Source organism: Nelumbo nucifera, chromosome 5, assembly GCF_055504915.1.
Source record: "Nelumbo nucifera cultivar China Antique chromosome 5, China Antique-T2T, whole genome shotgun sequence".
Taxonomy (NCBI): domain Eukaryota; kingdom Viridiplantae; phylum Streptophyta; class Magnoliopsida; order Proteales; family Nelumbonaceae; genus Nelumbo; species Nelumbo nucifera.
This window is the reverse complement of record NC_142653.1, coordinates 19,537,581-19,555,186: the sequence shown is the minus strand read 5'-3', so window position 1 is coordinate 19,555,186 and position 17,606 is coordinate 19,537,581. Positions and strand designations below refer to the sequence as shown.

General features: G+C 35.8%; 1 protein-coding gene across 1 annotated transcript; it reads right to left on the bottom strand.

The window, feature by feature from the left end:
• Window positions 1–6,780: 6,780 nt before the first annotated feature.
• LOC104595626 (alcohol acyltransferase 9-like) lies at window positions 6,781–9,599 on the bottom strand. The gene is made up of 2 exons (XM_010256430.3): window positions 9,068–9,599; window positions 6,781–7,843 (listed from the first exon to the last, which is right to left on the bottom strand). The coding sequence occupies exons 1-2, from the start codon at window positions 9,494–9,496 to the stop codon at window positions 6,905–6,907; spliced, it is 1,368 nt and encodes a 455-aa protein (XP_010254732.1). The 5' UTR covers window positions 9,497–9,599; the 3' UTR covers window positions 6,781–6,904.
• Between the last annotated feature and the right edge of the window lie 8,007 nt (window positions 9,600–17,606).

Here is a 17,606-nt window from a genome sequence, read left to right as displayed (position 1 = left end):
CAGAAAACAACCACTCTGAGCATCTTCCCCCAGCCACTAATACACAAACCATCAACCGCAGACATCTAAACAAAGGGAAAAAGGGGAAAAGAAAGAAAGTAGCACTGTTTGTTTTGGATGGTTTAGATGGTGGTGACCAGCTAAATTAAGTATAGAACAAGTGCCCATTAACAAAGAAGAAGAGGGTGGCAACTGCACATTAAGCACCATCTCCAATCCCACTACACGATTACCTTCACACAAGGTCTCTCTGATAAAAGTTTGCATGAATATCTAAACAATTCCTTAGAACAAATCCTATAGCTGCTGTACATTACTTCTTTTTTTTTTAGTCTGTGTTCAATCTCTGATTTCTATTAGTTTTCCAACCTCTTTTTTTTTTTCCTCTGCTTGTTGAGATTGGTGAAATAACAGCATACTAGTGAGTAGTGATAACCACCATGGCTACTAGAAAAGAATTCCAGAAAGCAAATATAGAATAGACAATTGGTAATATATAAAACAAATAAAAGAATGGATTGTAGCTAAGTGTCAGCCATCATAGCAAGATATTTGGGTCCTATAATTTGATAATAGAGCACTTTGTTGTTTCCATGTGAGCCTACTTATAAAAAGTAGTGTTGTAGTGGGAGGGTTAAAATAGTATACAATGAATAAAAACATAACGCATCTAAAGGAGCACTGCAAAATATATATGCTCCACCTTTCACACATCCCCCTAGTACTTGGCGCATAAATTGATTATTCTTGATTACAAGTTCTCACAGACAACAAGTATATTCAACTCTTTATTTAATTCCTCCTTACAGACAAGATGGAACCCATGAAAAATCAACTCCAATTTAGTCATATACCATGTCTTTTCAAGCTCCGCCGTGTTTATTGATCAAGGAATTCAAGAGTTGCACAGTTTCTTTTCTTTTCTTTTCTTTTTCTCTTTCTTTCTTTCATTATTTATTGATACATTATATATTTATATCATTTATTTTTAAGCTTTTACATAAAAAATAAAAAAAAAATGCAACAAAAAATATAAAAAAAGGTTGAGATCCAATATTGAACCACAGGAGTAGGTAGTGGCCCCGGGACCAATATTCCAGCACTTCTCTCTGCATTCTTAATTATTATTTTAAAGGTTTTATATAAAAATAAAAAATGAGTTTGGGAGAAAATTATATAAGAAGTTGATATCCAACAGTGAAGCACAGGAGTAGATAGTGGCCCTGGGACCGTCTCAGCACTTGTCTCTACATTCTGAATTCTTTAGTCTCTGGACATTTTATCAGCAATTTCTCATCTCATGCATCATTCTTCTCACTATTATGGCGAACACATAATGGACACTCAAAGTATAGAGCAAAAAGAGAAGGATTTTGTTTTCCATTAGCATAAGCATATAAATACGGCTTGAAATATAAAGTTTTAAACCCACAACGATAATTGGGGGTGTTCCGGTTCGTGGTAGGCCAGTTATTTTGACCACATTTACGCCTCAGTGTGTGTCTCTCGACGTGACACCGTGGTCTTTGGATCACCTTGAGAATAGTAGTATACTAGTACACATGAGCCAATTCGATTAGAAAATAAATGTCTCTTGAATAACATTAGGCCATGGGAGTGCTTATATTAAAAATTAATAAGTGTTTATTAAATCAGTGTTTAAAAGTGTTTATTTGAATAAGTATTTATTTGTATTTGGCACTCAATTTTTTTAAGTGTTTATTCGTAAAAGCATTTATTTGTATTTGACATCCAATTTTTACAAGTGCTTATTTGAATAAGCACTTATTTTATATTGGACATTTGGTAGTCTTTTTCTTCAATAAGCACTTAAAAAGCATTTGTGATTATTTTGTCCATCATTTTCTTTCAAATTTTTAAAATATACCCTTATGAAAGTACTTTTCTTAAATTACTATTATAAAAACACTTTTACAGAAGTACTTTTATGAAAACACTTTTACAAAAATCCTGTATCAAAATTCTCTTTTGAAAGCATTTTTATAAAAGTACTTTTATAAAATTCAAGTAGAGATGATTTTATAAGTGGTACTTTCAAATTCAACTAGGGATAATTTTGGAAGAAAATTGAATAAGTGCATAAGCACTTAAAAAAGATAGAAATTTGGGCTTAAAAAATAAGCATTTATTTCGGGCTTATTTCACAAACACCAATAAGTGCTCAATGGTGTAGCCCCGGCCCAAATAAGCACTTATTTTTAAGCACTCCTAAACATGGCCTTAGATTTATAAATTACAATCCTCCTAAGATACAACACTACAATGTGAAACCTACCTTAGATAACAAGGGGTGGCATTAAAAATAGATAGACAACTTATCAAATTTACGAGCAACCCACATTTGCTATGACAATATTGTAGCCCTGCGCTCAAACGAGTAAATTAAAGCCTTTGATTTTTTGCCATGGCCCCACCTTGAATTAGATGAAGTGGCTTCCTGGTGGGGCTACTACAGTTAAATTGTTAGATGTGTCAATTGGACTGGATTTGGTCCAACACGATCCAATCCAATGTGAGTCCACTTACAAATGGACTAGACCCAATCCAGGCCAAATCCAATCCAATCCATTAAAATGTAAATGGACTGGATTGGATCCAATCATCCAATCCAAACCGAATGAAATATAAAAAACTGAACATATAAAAAATTACAAAAATATATTAAAATGAAGAAAATCTAAAAATTACAAAAAATATACCCTTTTGAGTTTTGGCATTGAAAAAGAAATTTTGTAAAAGTGATTTCATAAAATTCATAAAAGTACTTTGATAAATGTAGTTTCGTAAAAGTGTTTTCGTGTAAAAGTACTCTTATAAAAGTGTTTTCACAAAAGTACTTTTGTAAAAGTGATTTTATTAATGTAATTTCATAAAAATGCTTTCATAAAGTATTTTTGTAAAAGTGAGTACTTTTCATAAATGTGTTTTTGTAAAAATACTTTCGTAAAGGTGATTTTATGTCAGATTCAGTTTTGATCGGTTTTAAATTGGACAAGGGTTTAGCCTCATAATCGAATTATTGAAAATTTGGTTTAGGCCCAATTCAGACTAATAAGAATATGGACTAATTTATTTTGGATTGGTCCAATCTAATAATTATAATGAATCATCCAAATCCAATTTGATAAGAGTTAAATAAGATTAGATCCAATCCAAAACCGATCAATTGACACCCCTAACTACAATAGATCCGAGGCCATGATTTTCTTCTTTAGCCCAGTGCAAAGACAGTGTAGTAGCAAAAATGAATTCATTTGCGGGAGGATTGATCAATTTATAGGGGTGTGTGTGAATATATGGAGTAAACTTTATGTTGTAGCAGATGTACCATAGCATTTGCCAAGATTTAAATGAACTAATTAATAACTAGTCTCCCCTAAGTGTGTCAAGCTTGTGGGGAGGCAGAGGTTGGTTGGATTTCTAAGATTTGCTTTTGCATATGGAGCCACATTCTTATCACAACAAAGTGGGGCAAATATATATTTTAACTAGTGGAGAAGAAAAAGAAATTGAGTGGCTCCTTGACTGCTTTGCTAATTGGATACTAATCAACATCCTAATGACGTTGGAGAGAGGAAGCAAATCGTAAAGCTGAGCTCTCACAAATAATAATAAGGGAATTCGTTAGTAAGATCGGAAGTGGAAGAAACATTCCAATTGAAAGCTCAGTCCATTTGCGCGAGCAAAAACTTTCTTTCTCAGGATTAGTTGGAGTTAGATCTCACCTTTCTTGCCTACTGCTCTTTACTCACACTCAACCCGCCTTGAATTGCAGCCATACATCGCCATCTTGTATTGTGAGATGTGTGGCTGCAATGTAATGTGGGTAGGGTGCAGGTAGAGAAAGTGAGTAAGAAATCTGTCCACATTGTAATTATCAAATAGGAATGACCCTGTACTAAGTGCCGGACCATTAATCTGAATGATTTCAATTTTTTTTTTAAATTATTTATATTAGACATTTAGGTTAGCATTTTGTTTGATTTAAGAGACTTTCCATGTTTTATCTAGAGGATGACCCCATACTAAGGGGCAATTACAGTATCATTTAATTTGAAATTTACTATTTAAGTATAAAAAATTAAATTAGAAAAATTAACATGGTCTTACATCTTTGTAATTGACAATGTATTCTAACCTACTTTGTTTGAAAATCACTATTAATTTATATTGTTTTTAATATGAACAATTCATGCATTTCCTGATGGAAGGCTAACGGAGAAAAGGCTTTTTTAATACATGGGGGGGTTCTGGAAGTTCAAAAGAAATAGATGGGAGAACCTAACTAGCCCAATAATTCGAACATAGGACGCAGTTACATTCTATTAAATATTTAGATATCCATTATTTGAAAAATGACTCCATTAATTTATTGTCCTATTATTTTCTATAACTATTCTCATGTATCCATGTTAGCATCTAATTTACATAATGTTACAGATGGATATGAAAAGAATAAAATAATTAATTGTAGAATTGCAAAATGGAGCAGAGATTAGGCACATCTCTTCTGTGTTCATTGTTTTCATTTATGCATTACGGAGAAGTACGCATACACTCAATGCACAAATCCAATTTTCACTGTACAGCTATAAATATTCAAAACATCCAAAAATCATATTTTATGTATCTATACCCATTTATAAATTGGCATCAATTTCCAACTAACACTTACCCCAAATATATTTTAAACTTACTAATTCGGACACTACGGATATCCGATCATTCTCCCTAAAATATATAATACGCCTTATTACCTAATACAACGCCATCATTTGCCATACATAACTTCTTTCTCTCTGGAATGAACATAATTTATTACATTGTTTTGGTCCTCTTTATCTTATGCATTTTAAGATTTTCTATAATTATTAAAATATTATATTATATTATTTAATTAAAAGAATCTTCCTTCCTACTTTCCGGGTGGAAAGGGCTGATATGACTCTCGATGCTGGTCCTGTTTTCTTTTGCTTTCGAGCTTATTAATAGTTAGCTAATCACATTGGTGGAAAACCAGAAAGAGGTTGATTGAAATCTCCATATTAATTTCTCAAGTACAGTTCTTGTGCCAAGTGGCTGGGGCTACCCTCTACTTTATACCAAATTAAGTTTTTATAATAAATTGTTAGAAAATTATAAAACTGAACAAATTATTAATTATAAAATAATTCTTTAAAAAACAGAAAAACTAAAAAAATTTTGCTTTTGATGGTGGATACGTGTAACGTGTAGTCCATTTTCAAAAGAATTAGTCTCAAATTTTAAAAGAAAAATAATAATAATAATAATAACAACTTGTTAATATTATGAAAATGTTAATTAAATATAGTACGTACGTACTCTCCATTAATTAAAGAGATCAGATGTGAATGGTTCGATCCGGACTGGAATAGAATCGGGTGGACCGGTAGACCAATACAGGATTTAGGAAATTGGAGTCGGAACACCAACAACACCACCTTACTGCTACTGCGACGTCAACCTCAGCCTCTCACGGGTTTTTTCTAGTCGATAAGGGCAACTTTTTACTCTTAATATCAATAAAAATAATATTTTTTATATAATAACTAAAATGAGATGCCTTTTTCGAAAAAATTAGGGCATTGGATACTGTTTACTCGTCTTCCTCCCCTCTGTATTCATGCGAACGTCTTCCTCCTCTCTGTATTGCAACGAGCTGCCGGAAAAATGATTATTTTCTGCGACCATTAAACTGAACCGGAAAAATGAGTGGGTAACTGAATGATTCCTTTTGCATATAACTATTTTAGCCATTAAAGAAAGCGGTAACTCATTCAGTTTCAGGTTCAGCCTCTTCACTTCAGATTCAGTCCACCCCTTTTTCTAGCAGGTCCGGACTGTGGTAATATCAAAACAAATTAGCTAGAAGGCCATAACCCCATCAACTGTCAAGAAGAAAAATAAATAAATAAATAAGAAAGCAAAACTTGTCAGCGTCTCTGGTAAATCTGGGTGTCTCTTGATATTATCAGTTAAATCTTAGCTTGAAGGACAGTAGATAAGAAAGCAAAACTTGTCATCTCCGGTAAGACTGACCAGCATCTCCGGTAATATCAAGAGATTCGTTTATTTATTTTTGGAGGTCACAGACTCACAGAGGACGAGGCTCAGTGACTCGTTGAACTTCCATTTTGAAGAGAAGAAAGCAAAACTTGTTGATTGAAAAGTAGAGGAACCCTCCTCGCGAGTGGGGTGGGGTTAGGCTGTGAGCTGTTTGAGGCGGCATCAATAACTGTTTTGGCCTATCCGAACGCTCTCTCTTGCGTGGCTGCCGACATATCGGCCGATTTCAGCCGTATATTTAGTTCCAGCGATCGCTGCCTCTGGACGCATACGGTAGAGTACTTCCTCATGTTTTTTCTTTCCATCTTCAATTTTTATGTTCTGCAGCAATTTTCTCCAAGAGAGAGAAGTCGGTAGCTGATTCTAGAAGTTGGTTTCTATGAACTTTCCGTCTTCGATTTTCGGTCTCTTTGCAAAAGCTCGTTTCTGGTGAAAGTTACGTTCGAATGAGGAAGACGAGCAATACTACCCAATGCCATTATTTGAAATTTTTTTGAAAAAGCTATCTTATTTTAATTATTATATGGAAAATATTATTTTTATGGATATTAAGGATAAAAAGATGCCCTTATCGGTTAGAATCCCTAGTTTTTATCAGTAACCACTCCATTATCGAAGTAAGTTGTAACAACCCTCCCAAACGGGCCAGACCCATCGAGTGACGTGATTTGATTTGATTAATCAAAAGTCTTCCCTTGTAATTGCCGAGGATTTGAACGATCTTCTCTTTTACAGGGAACGGAGAAACAAACAAGAACAAAAAGTTACAATCTACGTACAAAGCTCTCAACTCAACTCAAGCTTCAACCAAAACTCTCACTTCTTCTCCGATGTTCTCCTTGCCTTCTTCCTTCACTAGTTGTCTCTCTGATAGATCCTTCATGTGGTACTCAAACTTGTCTACAATACTCTCCGGCACCGACACAAGAACCCTCACACTGTTTATATCGCCGACAACGGGCAGAAACAAACAGTAAATTTCACTTGCCAGAGGGCCCATGTGGAGTGGCTTCCCTTCTCCAAAATCCAAGTCTTCTAGCCCTAATCTAGACCAGGGAGAGATGACCAAGCTGGCGGACAGATCGGGTTTCAATCGCCGTTCCTCTAAGAGATCGATCATAGACCTAACGTACTCGTCGGTGAGAGCTGCCTTAGCCTGTTGCACCAGTTTCACCCCGTGGTGTAAGTTAGCACCCAGCAGCTCCTTAACAGTGGTCTCGGCGCATGCTAGCACGAATCCGTTGCCGTAGTACCCTTGCGGCAATTGCGGGTTGTTCAATGTTTTCCTGACGTTCATGGAGAAGAGGAGCTTGATGTTGAGAGATGAAGGAGGATTTAGAGATTTCACCCAGGAGCGCCACGTGTGAGAGGCAAGGGCTTCAAAGGAGGTGCATTTTAGAGAGGGGATGCAGAGGCGCTTGAGGTGAAGGATATGAGATGGAGTGAAGGTGAAGGAAGTAGGTACGAGGGGTTGGGATTGGAGAATCTGCATGAGGTCCACGTCCCTCTCCCTGGTGGCACTATTGGTAAATTCCGGGTGAGTGAATGTCATTTTCGGAGGGATTCGGGGTTTTAATAAGTAGCGACCGTGAAACGGGGAGACGGGAAGATCGCTATTGGGCTTGGTGGTGAGGTGGGCCCAGGCGTGCAAGAATTGAGAAGTGCCGATACCATCGCACAGACAGTGATTGATCCCCGTGCACAATATCATCCCTCCACAGCGAAAGCTTGTTACCTGTTGAAGGGTAAAAGTGGGAGAAAAAGTAAAAAAGGGGTTAGTTTCATTCACCCTTCACGGGAGTCAGGGCACTAAGGAATAAATAAAAGGAAGCGAGGTCATTTTTGTCATTTAAGAAACTAGGGAACACCACCAAACTGCTCCCATTAAAAAGAGCAAGAGAGACAAACAAGGGACTGTTTTCGTATGTTCATATTTATGGACTCTGGGCCTGGGGCTATCTTCTTTTATCATCTCCCGGGTTCCTTGTCCCGGCTTTTGAAAGCAACAATAACATTTTAAGTTTTATTTTTCTTTCAATTAAATATTGGAAGAAATACTCATTTTCTTATAATAATGACAAAATTTTGGAAATTTAGAACCCGAGTTAAATAAAATAAAAATAAATTTCCTGCCCAATGCTGTGATAATGGATCGGGTCATTTAGCAACTGACCAATTCTAAAGTTTCTAGCTTGAACAATGCCCAATGGGATTGTTGGTGGGTCGGGTCATGCTCGGGCCCCCAATCATAATGACAGAAATAGGAAGGTAAAGATATACGAAAGATTGGCATATTTTTATCTATTTCTGGAAAGCTCGTTGGATTCAGAAAGCAACTCCATTGAATCAGGGATGGGTGACAGAGTGAGTGTTAAGTAACCAAAATCGAGATTTGTATTGGAGGAGCTACTCTATACTATTGATATGTGATCCACATTTACACGATAGAGTTCCCCGCACGGTGTTGAAAATTTTAAATAATTTCTTACGTTTATATCCTACTTATGTTTGCATCAGAACATTCCTCTTTGCATGAAAAGGTCCAAAGGGACCCCCAGACATGACCGCACTGGTCTTGCTGTGAGTTCAATTTTTATTCTTCACATTTCTTTTGTCAAACCGAAGAATTTTTTAACTAAAATAGAAAAAAAAACATCAGATCTCAGAATTCAGTGTTGTTGCAGAGCCAAAAGAAAAAGAAAGAAAAGAATCAGAGTAACAAAAATCTGACTAAAAAAAATAAAAGTATGAACCATGAACAGAGCAGAGGAACTAAGACTAACTGCATATACGTAAGCAGATGTATAAATTTCAAATCATATAAAAAGCTTAGAAATTCAAACGAATTGGAAAAATATACGAAGAAAAGAAAGAAATATTGCAGAGATGGGAATATCAGAGCAAAATTAAAGAAAGTTGAGAGAGAACAAGGACAAATAAGTATGGAAGAAAAGCTGACCTGAATTACAAGAGGAGGGATATCCAAGAAGCTTTGGGCATCCACCCTGTACAATAGCTTTCTCCAAGACCTATTGGGTCGTCTTGAAGCTTCAAGAAACTCCTCCACTGTGAAATCCATGAAAGCTTCTGCAAACAAAGCACCTTCTCCATTGCAATCAATCTCAAGCTTGTCTTGATTTTCGGAGCTCAGTCTCAACCTCCCTGCCAATGGGTAGTAATCCACAAGAACCCTTGAGAGTGATGATTTCAAGCTCTCTGAGCTTACAGCTTTCTTATAAACATAGACATATTTAATTGAGAATCTCAGAAACTTTTGGTCGTCGAGGTTAGAGAGGTAGAGTGAATGTTTTGGGGTCGGGCTCTCTGGGCAGATTAAAATGGGCTTGTTTTGATAATAACAATCTGGGAGTTCTGAAGATCTGAACATGTTGAATTGTTGTTGTCGTCGTTGCGATGAAACTGAGTGACAGAGAGAGAAAGAAGGGGAGAGGGAAGGAGAAAGCAAAGCAAAGCGAATGAAAGTTTAAGGCGAGTGTTGAGGGCAATTTGTAGATGCAGAGAAATAACGTGTCAGGATCAGATCTACAGTTGGATTTGGCACGTACGATTAGATTCCTGTTCTATTGATGGGTTTTTCGTATTTTACAGGAAAAACAAAAAGATCTATAAACAATATGAAAGAATGAAACAATTAGTTGCGGTTCGGATTTTCTCGGGAATTTCTCGGGATTGAGAAATTGAGAGAAACAATAGTTTTCTAAAGCCCTTGCAATAAAAATAAAAATGCTGAATAGGTCGGCCCTAAGCTATAAAAATTTTTGCATATCGTGATCCGACGGTTACTATTAGTGATGGGACCCGCAATATGAAGATAAAGTGTGGAGATGGTGATCTTTCGGCCATCAGATCATGGAGAGATGATGATGACTGTTGAATGTAAAAGTTTGCCATTAAGATACTGGATACCGTGTGCTCACATGTTGGTCACGTGCGAGTGACAAGTGAGTGAGACTCGCCTACTCGGGCATCAATCCTATATCTATCATGGGAATCTTTTACAATTGACTAAACGTTTCTTCTATCAAAATTTAAGATGAAGACACGTTAATTGAGCGATTAACAACCGTCAGATTATCTCAGATTGATGTAAAGAGGTCATAGAGCCAGTTATTTTCAGTCTGATGTACGTAAGATAAGCAATTCTCTCGTGAGAGTGACTCTCTTCTCTAACAGTTTCTTCATTTTAGTCATAAAAAAAAACCCTAAATAAGTAAATAGTTGATTTTCTTTATAATTTTGGACAGTTGGGACCTTTGGGGGATCGTCTCTGTCCTTCCCAAAGGCACTACTCCATAGAATACTCCACCATCGGATGTTCCTCGGCCTCCTACAAAATACAGAATCAAACATAGATTTTGAGATCAATCAGGATGAGCGACGTGGCAATACTTCATCCATCCGTGCTTAAACGGTCGTTCCGTAGTCCACCTTATGGTATATTATAATGGCGACTCCCTGAAAAAAAGTGTCCCCTACGCTCCTATCTTAATTCATAGTGTTTCTTTAACATCTCTCGCATCATCACTCTATTCCTAGGAACTTTTAAACTGGTTGGACCACAGTCCACAGAATGATGGAATTTGAGAGCTTACATTACAATGTTCTAATCCAACTTCCCATACAGTCCCAGGCTCCATCCAAATCCAAGCAGGGAAGCCCAAAAACCAAGGAGCGAGTCCCAATCCTCTAAAGTTCTACTCGTAATACTAGTATTAGTTAGGGTCTATTTGTTTGACGTGAAATCTGATGTCCTAATGATTATATTAAGAGTTTTATTAGTATTGATGAATTTTTTTTAACTCGGATATAAAATGTAGATAAGTGATAAAAGAAAACGAACAATTATAATTCCAATAGTAAAACACAGCGTCACATGTCCCACGGTCATGCTGACGTGCTGTATCATGATTGGGTAGGAGAGGATTCAACGAGGACATATGGTCATCTGCATATACAGAGATCAGATAAGTGATTGAGCGAGTCCTGAGTCCTCACTCAACTCCTCAGCTGCTGGCATAAATTCCGTATTTTCGCGTAAAAGCAACCACTTGTGTGTCAGCTCATAAACTCGAATTTTATAAATCAGTGTGGGCCAGACTGTTGGGGCCAAGTTATTAATGGGCCCTCCCTAATAAGATCACACGTGATGCGCGTCCTTTTAACTAGACCAAAGACTGCCCACGGGCACCAGTGAGGCAGTGACCGCCCAAACTGTACTGGTGTTATATTGCTCGCAAGTTGATTCAAGACTCGAGAGAACCTAGCTGTGGTCCTGAGGCTGGCCTCAGCCTGTCTTCTCAACTCTCGATCCTCCCAAACCAATTATTGTTTCCTAAGCAACCCAGCTAACCCCCAAACATCATAAGGGATTGAGTAAAGCAAGAGAAGCAGGACTCGGACTAGGAATGCCAACGGGGTGGGGCGGGGACGGGGAGTCTCTCCCATCCCTGCTAACAGGAACAACATTAACCCATCCCATCTTTATGGGGATTCCTATTTTCACGAGGATTTTCATTTCTTATGATTCTTTATGATGTTAATCATTTTGTTTTTATTTAATAAAATAATTAACATTACGATCGTATTAAAAAATATTTAAATACATTTGACCATATTTTTTAAAATATTAATACATAGATATATACTTACGTATTTACATATATAACGTATGCATACATTTATACAAATATATTAGTGGGGATTCCATGAAGCGAGAATTGGGGTCCCCATGGGGTGGAGAGTGCTCTCCCCATTTCTTAAAAAAATAAGAAAATTTGTCATCCCTACTCTAAATGCACGTTTAACAAGTTTTAATGTGACATGCTACTCCATCAGTCGGGTGATCCGGAATTGGAACCATCGATATGATGGGCCAGAACTTAAATCTTAACAAGCGTTTATAATAAGCATTTTGATCTTGCTCCATGGCGGAAGCTTGCAAATAGTGCATCATGTATTGACTGGTATACAATACGATAGTATGTTTGAGAATTGAGGCATAACTACAGTAAAGCAAATATTTGTGTACGAATGAATAATAGGGATAAGGCAACAATAACAACAATAATGCCGATACTTGCCTTAAGTTCACGTCAAAGACAATTATATTCTCTCACTCTATATGGTTCATTTAAGATTTAACTAATTTTCCAAAAGTACGAATGAATATCTAAGGGTTTGGACGAAAGAATCTTTTTTTTTTATCAAGAACTTTCTTTTCCGCCACACCTACTAAGGGGATCACATTGATGATCAGAACCCATTTGGAGAATCCACAGAAAAGAATGAGTTAAATCAAGATTGTTTCACTTTGAAAAACAAGAAAAAGAACTCTAAATCCAAGAAAGCCCAAGAGACGATTGATCAATTAGAAGTTTGTAGGTCGTCTAGAATAAACAAAGTTTTTCACTCTTAATATTCAGATATTCTTTTTAAATTTATTTTTATTTTCTGGTTTTGATTATTTTCTTTGTTTAGAGCTTCAGCTCCCATGTTGTTTCAAGGGTAAGGTTTCATGCCCCTTTTTTTTTCTAATCATTAATAAACTCCCCTTTCTTCTTCCATAAAATAAAACAAAACAAAACGAAAAACACAAGTTTATTTACCATAAACTATGCACAATATTCATGTGCTGAGTAATGCAGTGTTTTGTTCTCTCTCTGTGATTTTGTTTTCTACACTGCTACACTTATAGTTTCGTAAGACTTCCATGTAATAATTTGCAAGCATAAGTGCATAACAAAGTTAATGTTAAACTATAATGTTTTCATCCACATTCATTTAATTATCTTTGCTTTTCTTTTTGCTTAAGGCTCAGATTGGAAAGAGTACAAATGCAAATATGTACAATGCAAATAGATACAAAATAATACAAAGCATAAGGTTTTGCACTCTACATATTTGCATTTGTATTCCTTCCAAACTGAGCCTAAGTTTAATTCGAACATTTAACAAGGAATATCATTTTCTCTTGTTTTTAATTACTTTGTATTTTCTCCTTTTACTTTTTTATTTGTATTGGTTGGGACATTGGGCCAATATGACCCTTTCAATTGGCTTACATTTTTTTTCCTCTTAGGCTGTGTTTGGTTGCAATGCAAATAAATTTGTACTGAAGCAAAACTATGGCAGTGAAAATGATTTGAATGTAAATTCTGACATATTTTTGTTTCAAATTTTAGCTTATTTTTATTTGATTGAAGTACAAATGATGTAAATTAAGACATGAAGCAGAATAAAGTAAACCCAAAACAAAATTAAACAAGAATTTGCATTTTTTTCATTTGCACTCCCATGTATTTTTACTAGTGCAAATAAAAATGCACTGCAACCAAACGCAGCCTTAAGAAATTGAATTCCGGTTATCCCATTTGGATGAATTATTTGTGTACATGGTTCTTTTTTCTTATTTTATTTCTGTTCATTGGTTTGAAGGAAAATGTAGGGAAAGGAAGGGAAACCTATACAAGGTTTGTAAAGGTTTCCCTACCTATCCATACTTTTTCCTTCAAACCAAACACAGCCTAAAGGTATGACTACAATACCGGAAAGACATGATATCCAAAATTTTTGTGACCAATTAATAGGTATATAAATATGTTAACCAATCAAGTGGAATTCATCAAAATTCATAGATGGGTTTTAATTGGTCAAAACTCTTCTAGTATCATGTCTATCTGGCATCATAGATTTTTCCTTTTTTAATTATATTTCATTCTTGTTTTTATGAGCATTTCATCTATTATTATTGTAAAATAATGGTCTAATTCAAGCAAAACACTTCATGGGCAAATGTTATTTCAAGATATAGTAACATCTAAGAGTCCCTTTGGTTCATAGTTGGAATCAGCTGAAATGGGGTTTCATTCCCATGGGAGGGGGAGGGAGGTAATTGCCATTCTCTCAAATGGGAGAATGCCATTCTACTAGGAATGAAAATGAGATTTCAATTCTGTCCAACCAAATAGTTGGGGCCCATATATTCTTATTCCAATTCCAGATCCTATTCCTACGAACTAAACGTGTCGCCAATTATCATTCTTTGTCCATAACCCTCTGACAAATTCTAATGATATTAATACAAAATCTTACAAAAATATACACGAAGCAATTGTGGAACAGTTCTTGGTGCCCTATATATCTAGCATTGTAGGATGTGGCTCCTTTTTTCTTTGATAGAAAAGAGCTGGATCTGGCTCCTTTATCATGGAAGAAATGAGGACCCAAACACATGACTAGAACGCTGTTATAAAGAGGTCTAACTGAGATGTAATTTAAATTTTCTCTTTCCCAACTAGCAAGTAAACCATGCATTGGTAATTAAAATAGAAATTTGGTTGGGTTTGAGTTCAGGTTTGTAAGTCAAGGTTATCTGATTCGAAAATTTTCAACCACATCAGGCTTAGATTAGGGTTCAGATTTATTGAAAATTTGTCGAACTCCACAAGTCAGCCCAAGTTGCAGTCAAATTTGGGGTTTAACATAAGTTTAGGTCCAGCATAGGGTTTATATTTAGGATTGATATTGGTTTGGCTCTTAACCTAATCCAACCTATTAAATGTGTATCCTTACTTTACTAAAATGGGGCCAAAGGGATTAATAAAAAAAGATGAATTTAATAGGGTAGTAGAAATTTTATAAACATTAATTATTTACCTGTATTCTTTTGATTCCTAAGTAACTTACACAATCATTTTTTTTATTCATAAAGTCATTGTTAGAATGAATAAATTTGTCCCATTATGTTTTATAAATATTTCCCTAAGTGCAAAAATTATTAGGGGTGTAAGTCAGGCAGGTTGGGTCGTGTTTATGGTTAACATAGGCCTGACCCTAAAACTTGGGCTTAAGGCCCTAACCCAAACTGATCTCAAGGTCAATCTTGACTTTCCCAACTCGAGCCTATATATATATATAAGTATATTTATGTATGTATGTAACATTTGCATATATATTTATGCAAATATATATATATATAAGTATATTTATGTATGTATGTAACATTTGCACACACACACACACACACACACACATATATATATATATATATAAATGTATATAGTTCGGTTGGGTTCGAACTACCTAAGGGTTAGGTCCAAGCCTATCTCGAAAAATAAAAAAATCCAACTTCTTAGATCAGAGCCCAGCCCGAGAATCGAAAACCTTAACCCAATCCCTATAAAATTCCAAACTGGACCCGTCCAAATTGTACCCTTAAAAATTATTTATCCACGTGAGAGATGAATACGATTTTTTTAAATAAAGTGCTACTCACTCAAGGAAAATAACTATACATAGGTTCCAAACTTAAAAAAAAAAGAATACTGTAGAATCGGTCAATTAACTATTTTCCAATGACCAACTTTCCCTCCTATTTTTCTGAAAAATAAGCATGCCCACATTATATAGGGAGTTCAAGGGGTGGAAACTAAGGACAGAGAGGGTGCACATGGGATACTTTAACCTTGCCATGAAGTGCCTGAAGCTACACAAGTTTGTTCCCACGCCTCTCTAATAGGAGCGATACAGAGTAACCAAACTCAGCTATGAGGTCACGTGATTTCAATACGTGACTGAGTGACTCTACATTTTTCTTTTACAAATAAACAATAAATAAATAAGAAGGGCACAATGAATACAAAGCTATGGTCCCATAATTCTCGGAAAAAACTAAAAATGTATGCTAGCTACCTACATTCATCCATTTGGAGATGTAATCCTTTTGGGGGCATTTGAATGAATTTTCCATGATTTTTAAAACTGACCCAGTGACCGGACTGATCAGGGGTCTGGTTATTGGGGCAAACAGTTCAATCATTCGAACCGAATTTTCGGCCTATTCTGATAAAAAAATAAAAAAACAGTTAAAACCATTTAAACAGTTAATCATTTGGTTCAGTGGTTTATTGATCAAAATCAACAGTTTTTGAGGAAAATCTGATTTTTGGAGAAAACAAAACCGATCAGCTAATCGATTCCCGGTTTTTCAGTCCAATCCGATTTTGAAAACTATAGAATTTTCAGCCTTTTGGCTTTAAAATAAAAAATAAAATGCACGCTAGATTGCTAGAGCTACATTCATCCATTAATTGAACTGTATATACAAACGCGGAATTGTTTATGTAAAATTACACCCTGGCATGGGGAGTAGGCCTCACATGTCACATGATATTCATCATCCGGTATTCGTTCAAATAATCAAGTTCACCTGGGTTTTTGAATGGATAGTCTTTCAGGTACTACAAGTTGGTATCGCATGCACTACAAGTTGTTTTTTTGGTAAAACTATTGATTTGAAAATACGGGAAGGTTTTCGAGTTGATGATGGGTTCACTCTTGCTCATTTGATGTTTGACAGTGCGACAAACGCCACCGATTATTTAATTCATTTATATTATTATTATTATTATTATTCTTAAAAAGAAAATGAATTTGCAGAACCATCTGAGGAAATTACAATGGAGGGAATTCCTCAATTAGAGGGTGTCGGTACTCGGTAGTCACGTCCAAGAAAAATTACGAAGACATGCACCCCCTGTTTTACGCGGGTTCTCTGGATGCAAGGAAAGTTTGTCTACCACACACACATGGACCCATAGCTTAGCTTAGTCGTTTTCTCTTTTTCTCAAACCATACCCTCCTCTCTCTCTCTCTCATTCATGAAATAGAATCAGCCCCCCTTAAGTCATAATTGGCGGCAAAGGGGATTGGCTTCCCACACCAGATGCAACAAAAGAATCAACTATCTACTATCCACAAGTTGTACTCTCAAAGCAACTAGTGTATTACACTTGGAGAGGGGAATTACTAATTAATCAGGAATTAATAAAATTATAAGAATCCTTTGTTTAATTGATTAATTACGATATGTGAAAAGCAATTTATCATGAGAAGAATTTTGGGTTTTTTTTTAATTTTTTGGTGGGTGGGGATCTGTGTGTGTGTGTCCTGGAGGGGAGGGATGGGTTGAGGGAATAAATAAAGGGTTTCTACTTGTTTCCATTGTTTTGGAGAATTTCATGAACCTAGACTATTTAATTTATTCTCAATTCTTTTTTTTTTTTTACCCAATTCTTGGAATCCACTTTGTCAAGTGCAATGGACTTCTTGATGAGGCCGTCTTTTCCTATTCTTACCATCTTTATATTTTATCTTTGTTTGTATTAACTTAATCAGCATGGAACCCAATTCTTCTAGTCAAACTCAACCCAAATTTTGCAAGCATATACCTCCTCTGTTTCTTCAAAAAACGTCTAGAAAATAAAGAAGTTGTAGTTGACATTGAAAAAGTTGTGCTTTTTGATGATTGATACATCGCACTGATGAATGAATGCATTTGAAAGGTAAGAGCAAAAAAAATGTCAAGGAGAACGATCTCCTTTTCCTTTTATTGATTGATAAGCTTGTATATTTGCTACTTGTGGAAAGCAAATTCTACAAGTAAGTTAATTCTGCTGTGGAAGCTAAGGCAGTAAGGT

What these genes read in the sequence shown, in the direction of transcription:
- LOC104595626 (XM_010256430.3), bottom strand. Translation starts at nt 9,496, where the DNA reads ATGTTCAGATCTTCAGAACTCCCAGATTGTTATTATCAAAACAAGCCC. An exon ending in TCCCTCCTCTTGTAATTCAG is followed by an intron (nt 7,844 to 9,067) that starts GTCAGCTTTTCT and finishes ACCCTTCAACAG; the next exon opens with GTAACAAGCTTTCGCTGTGG.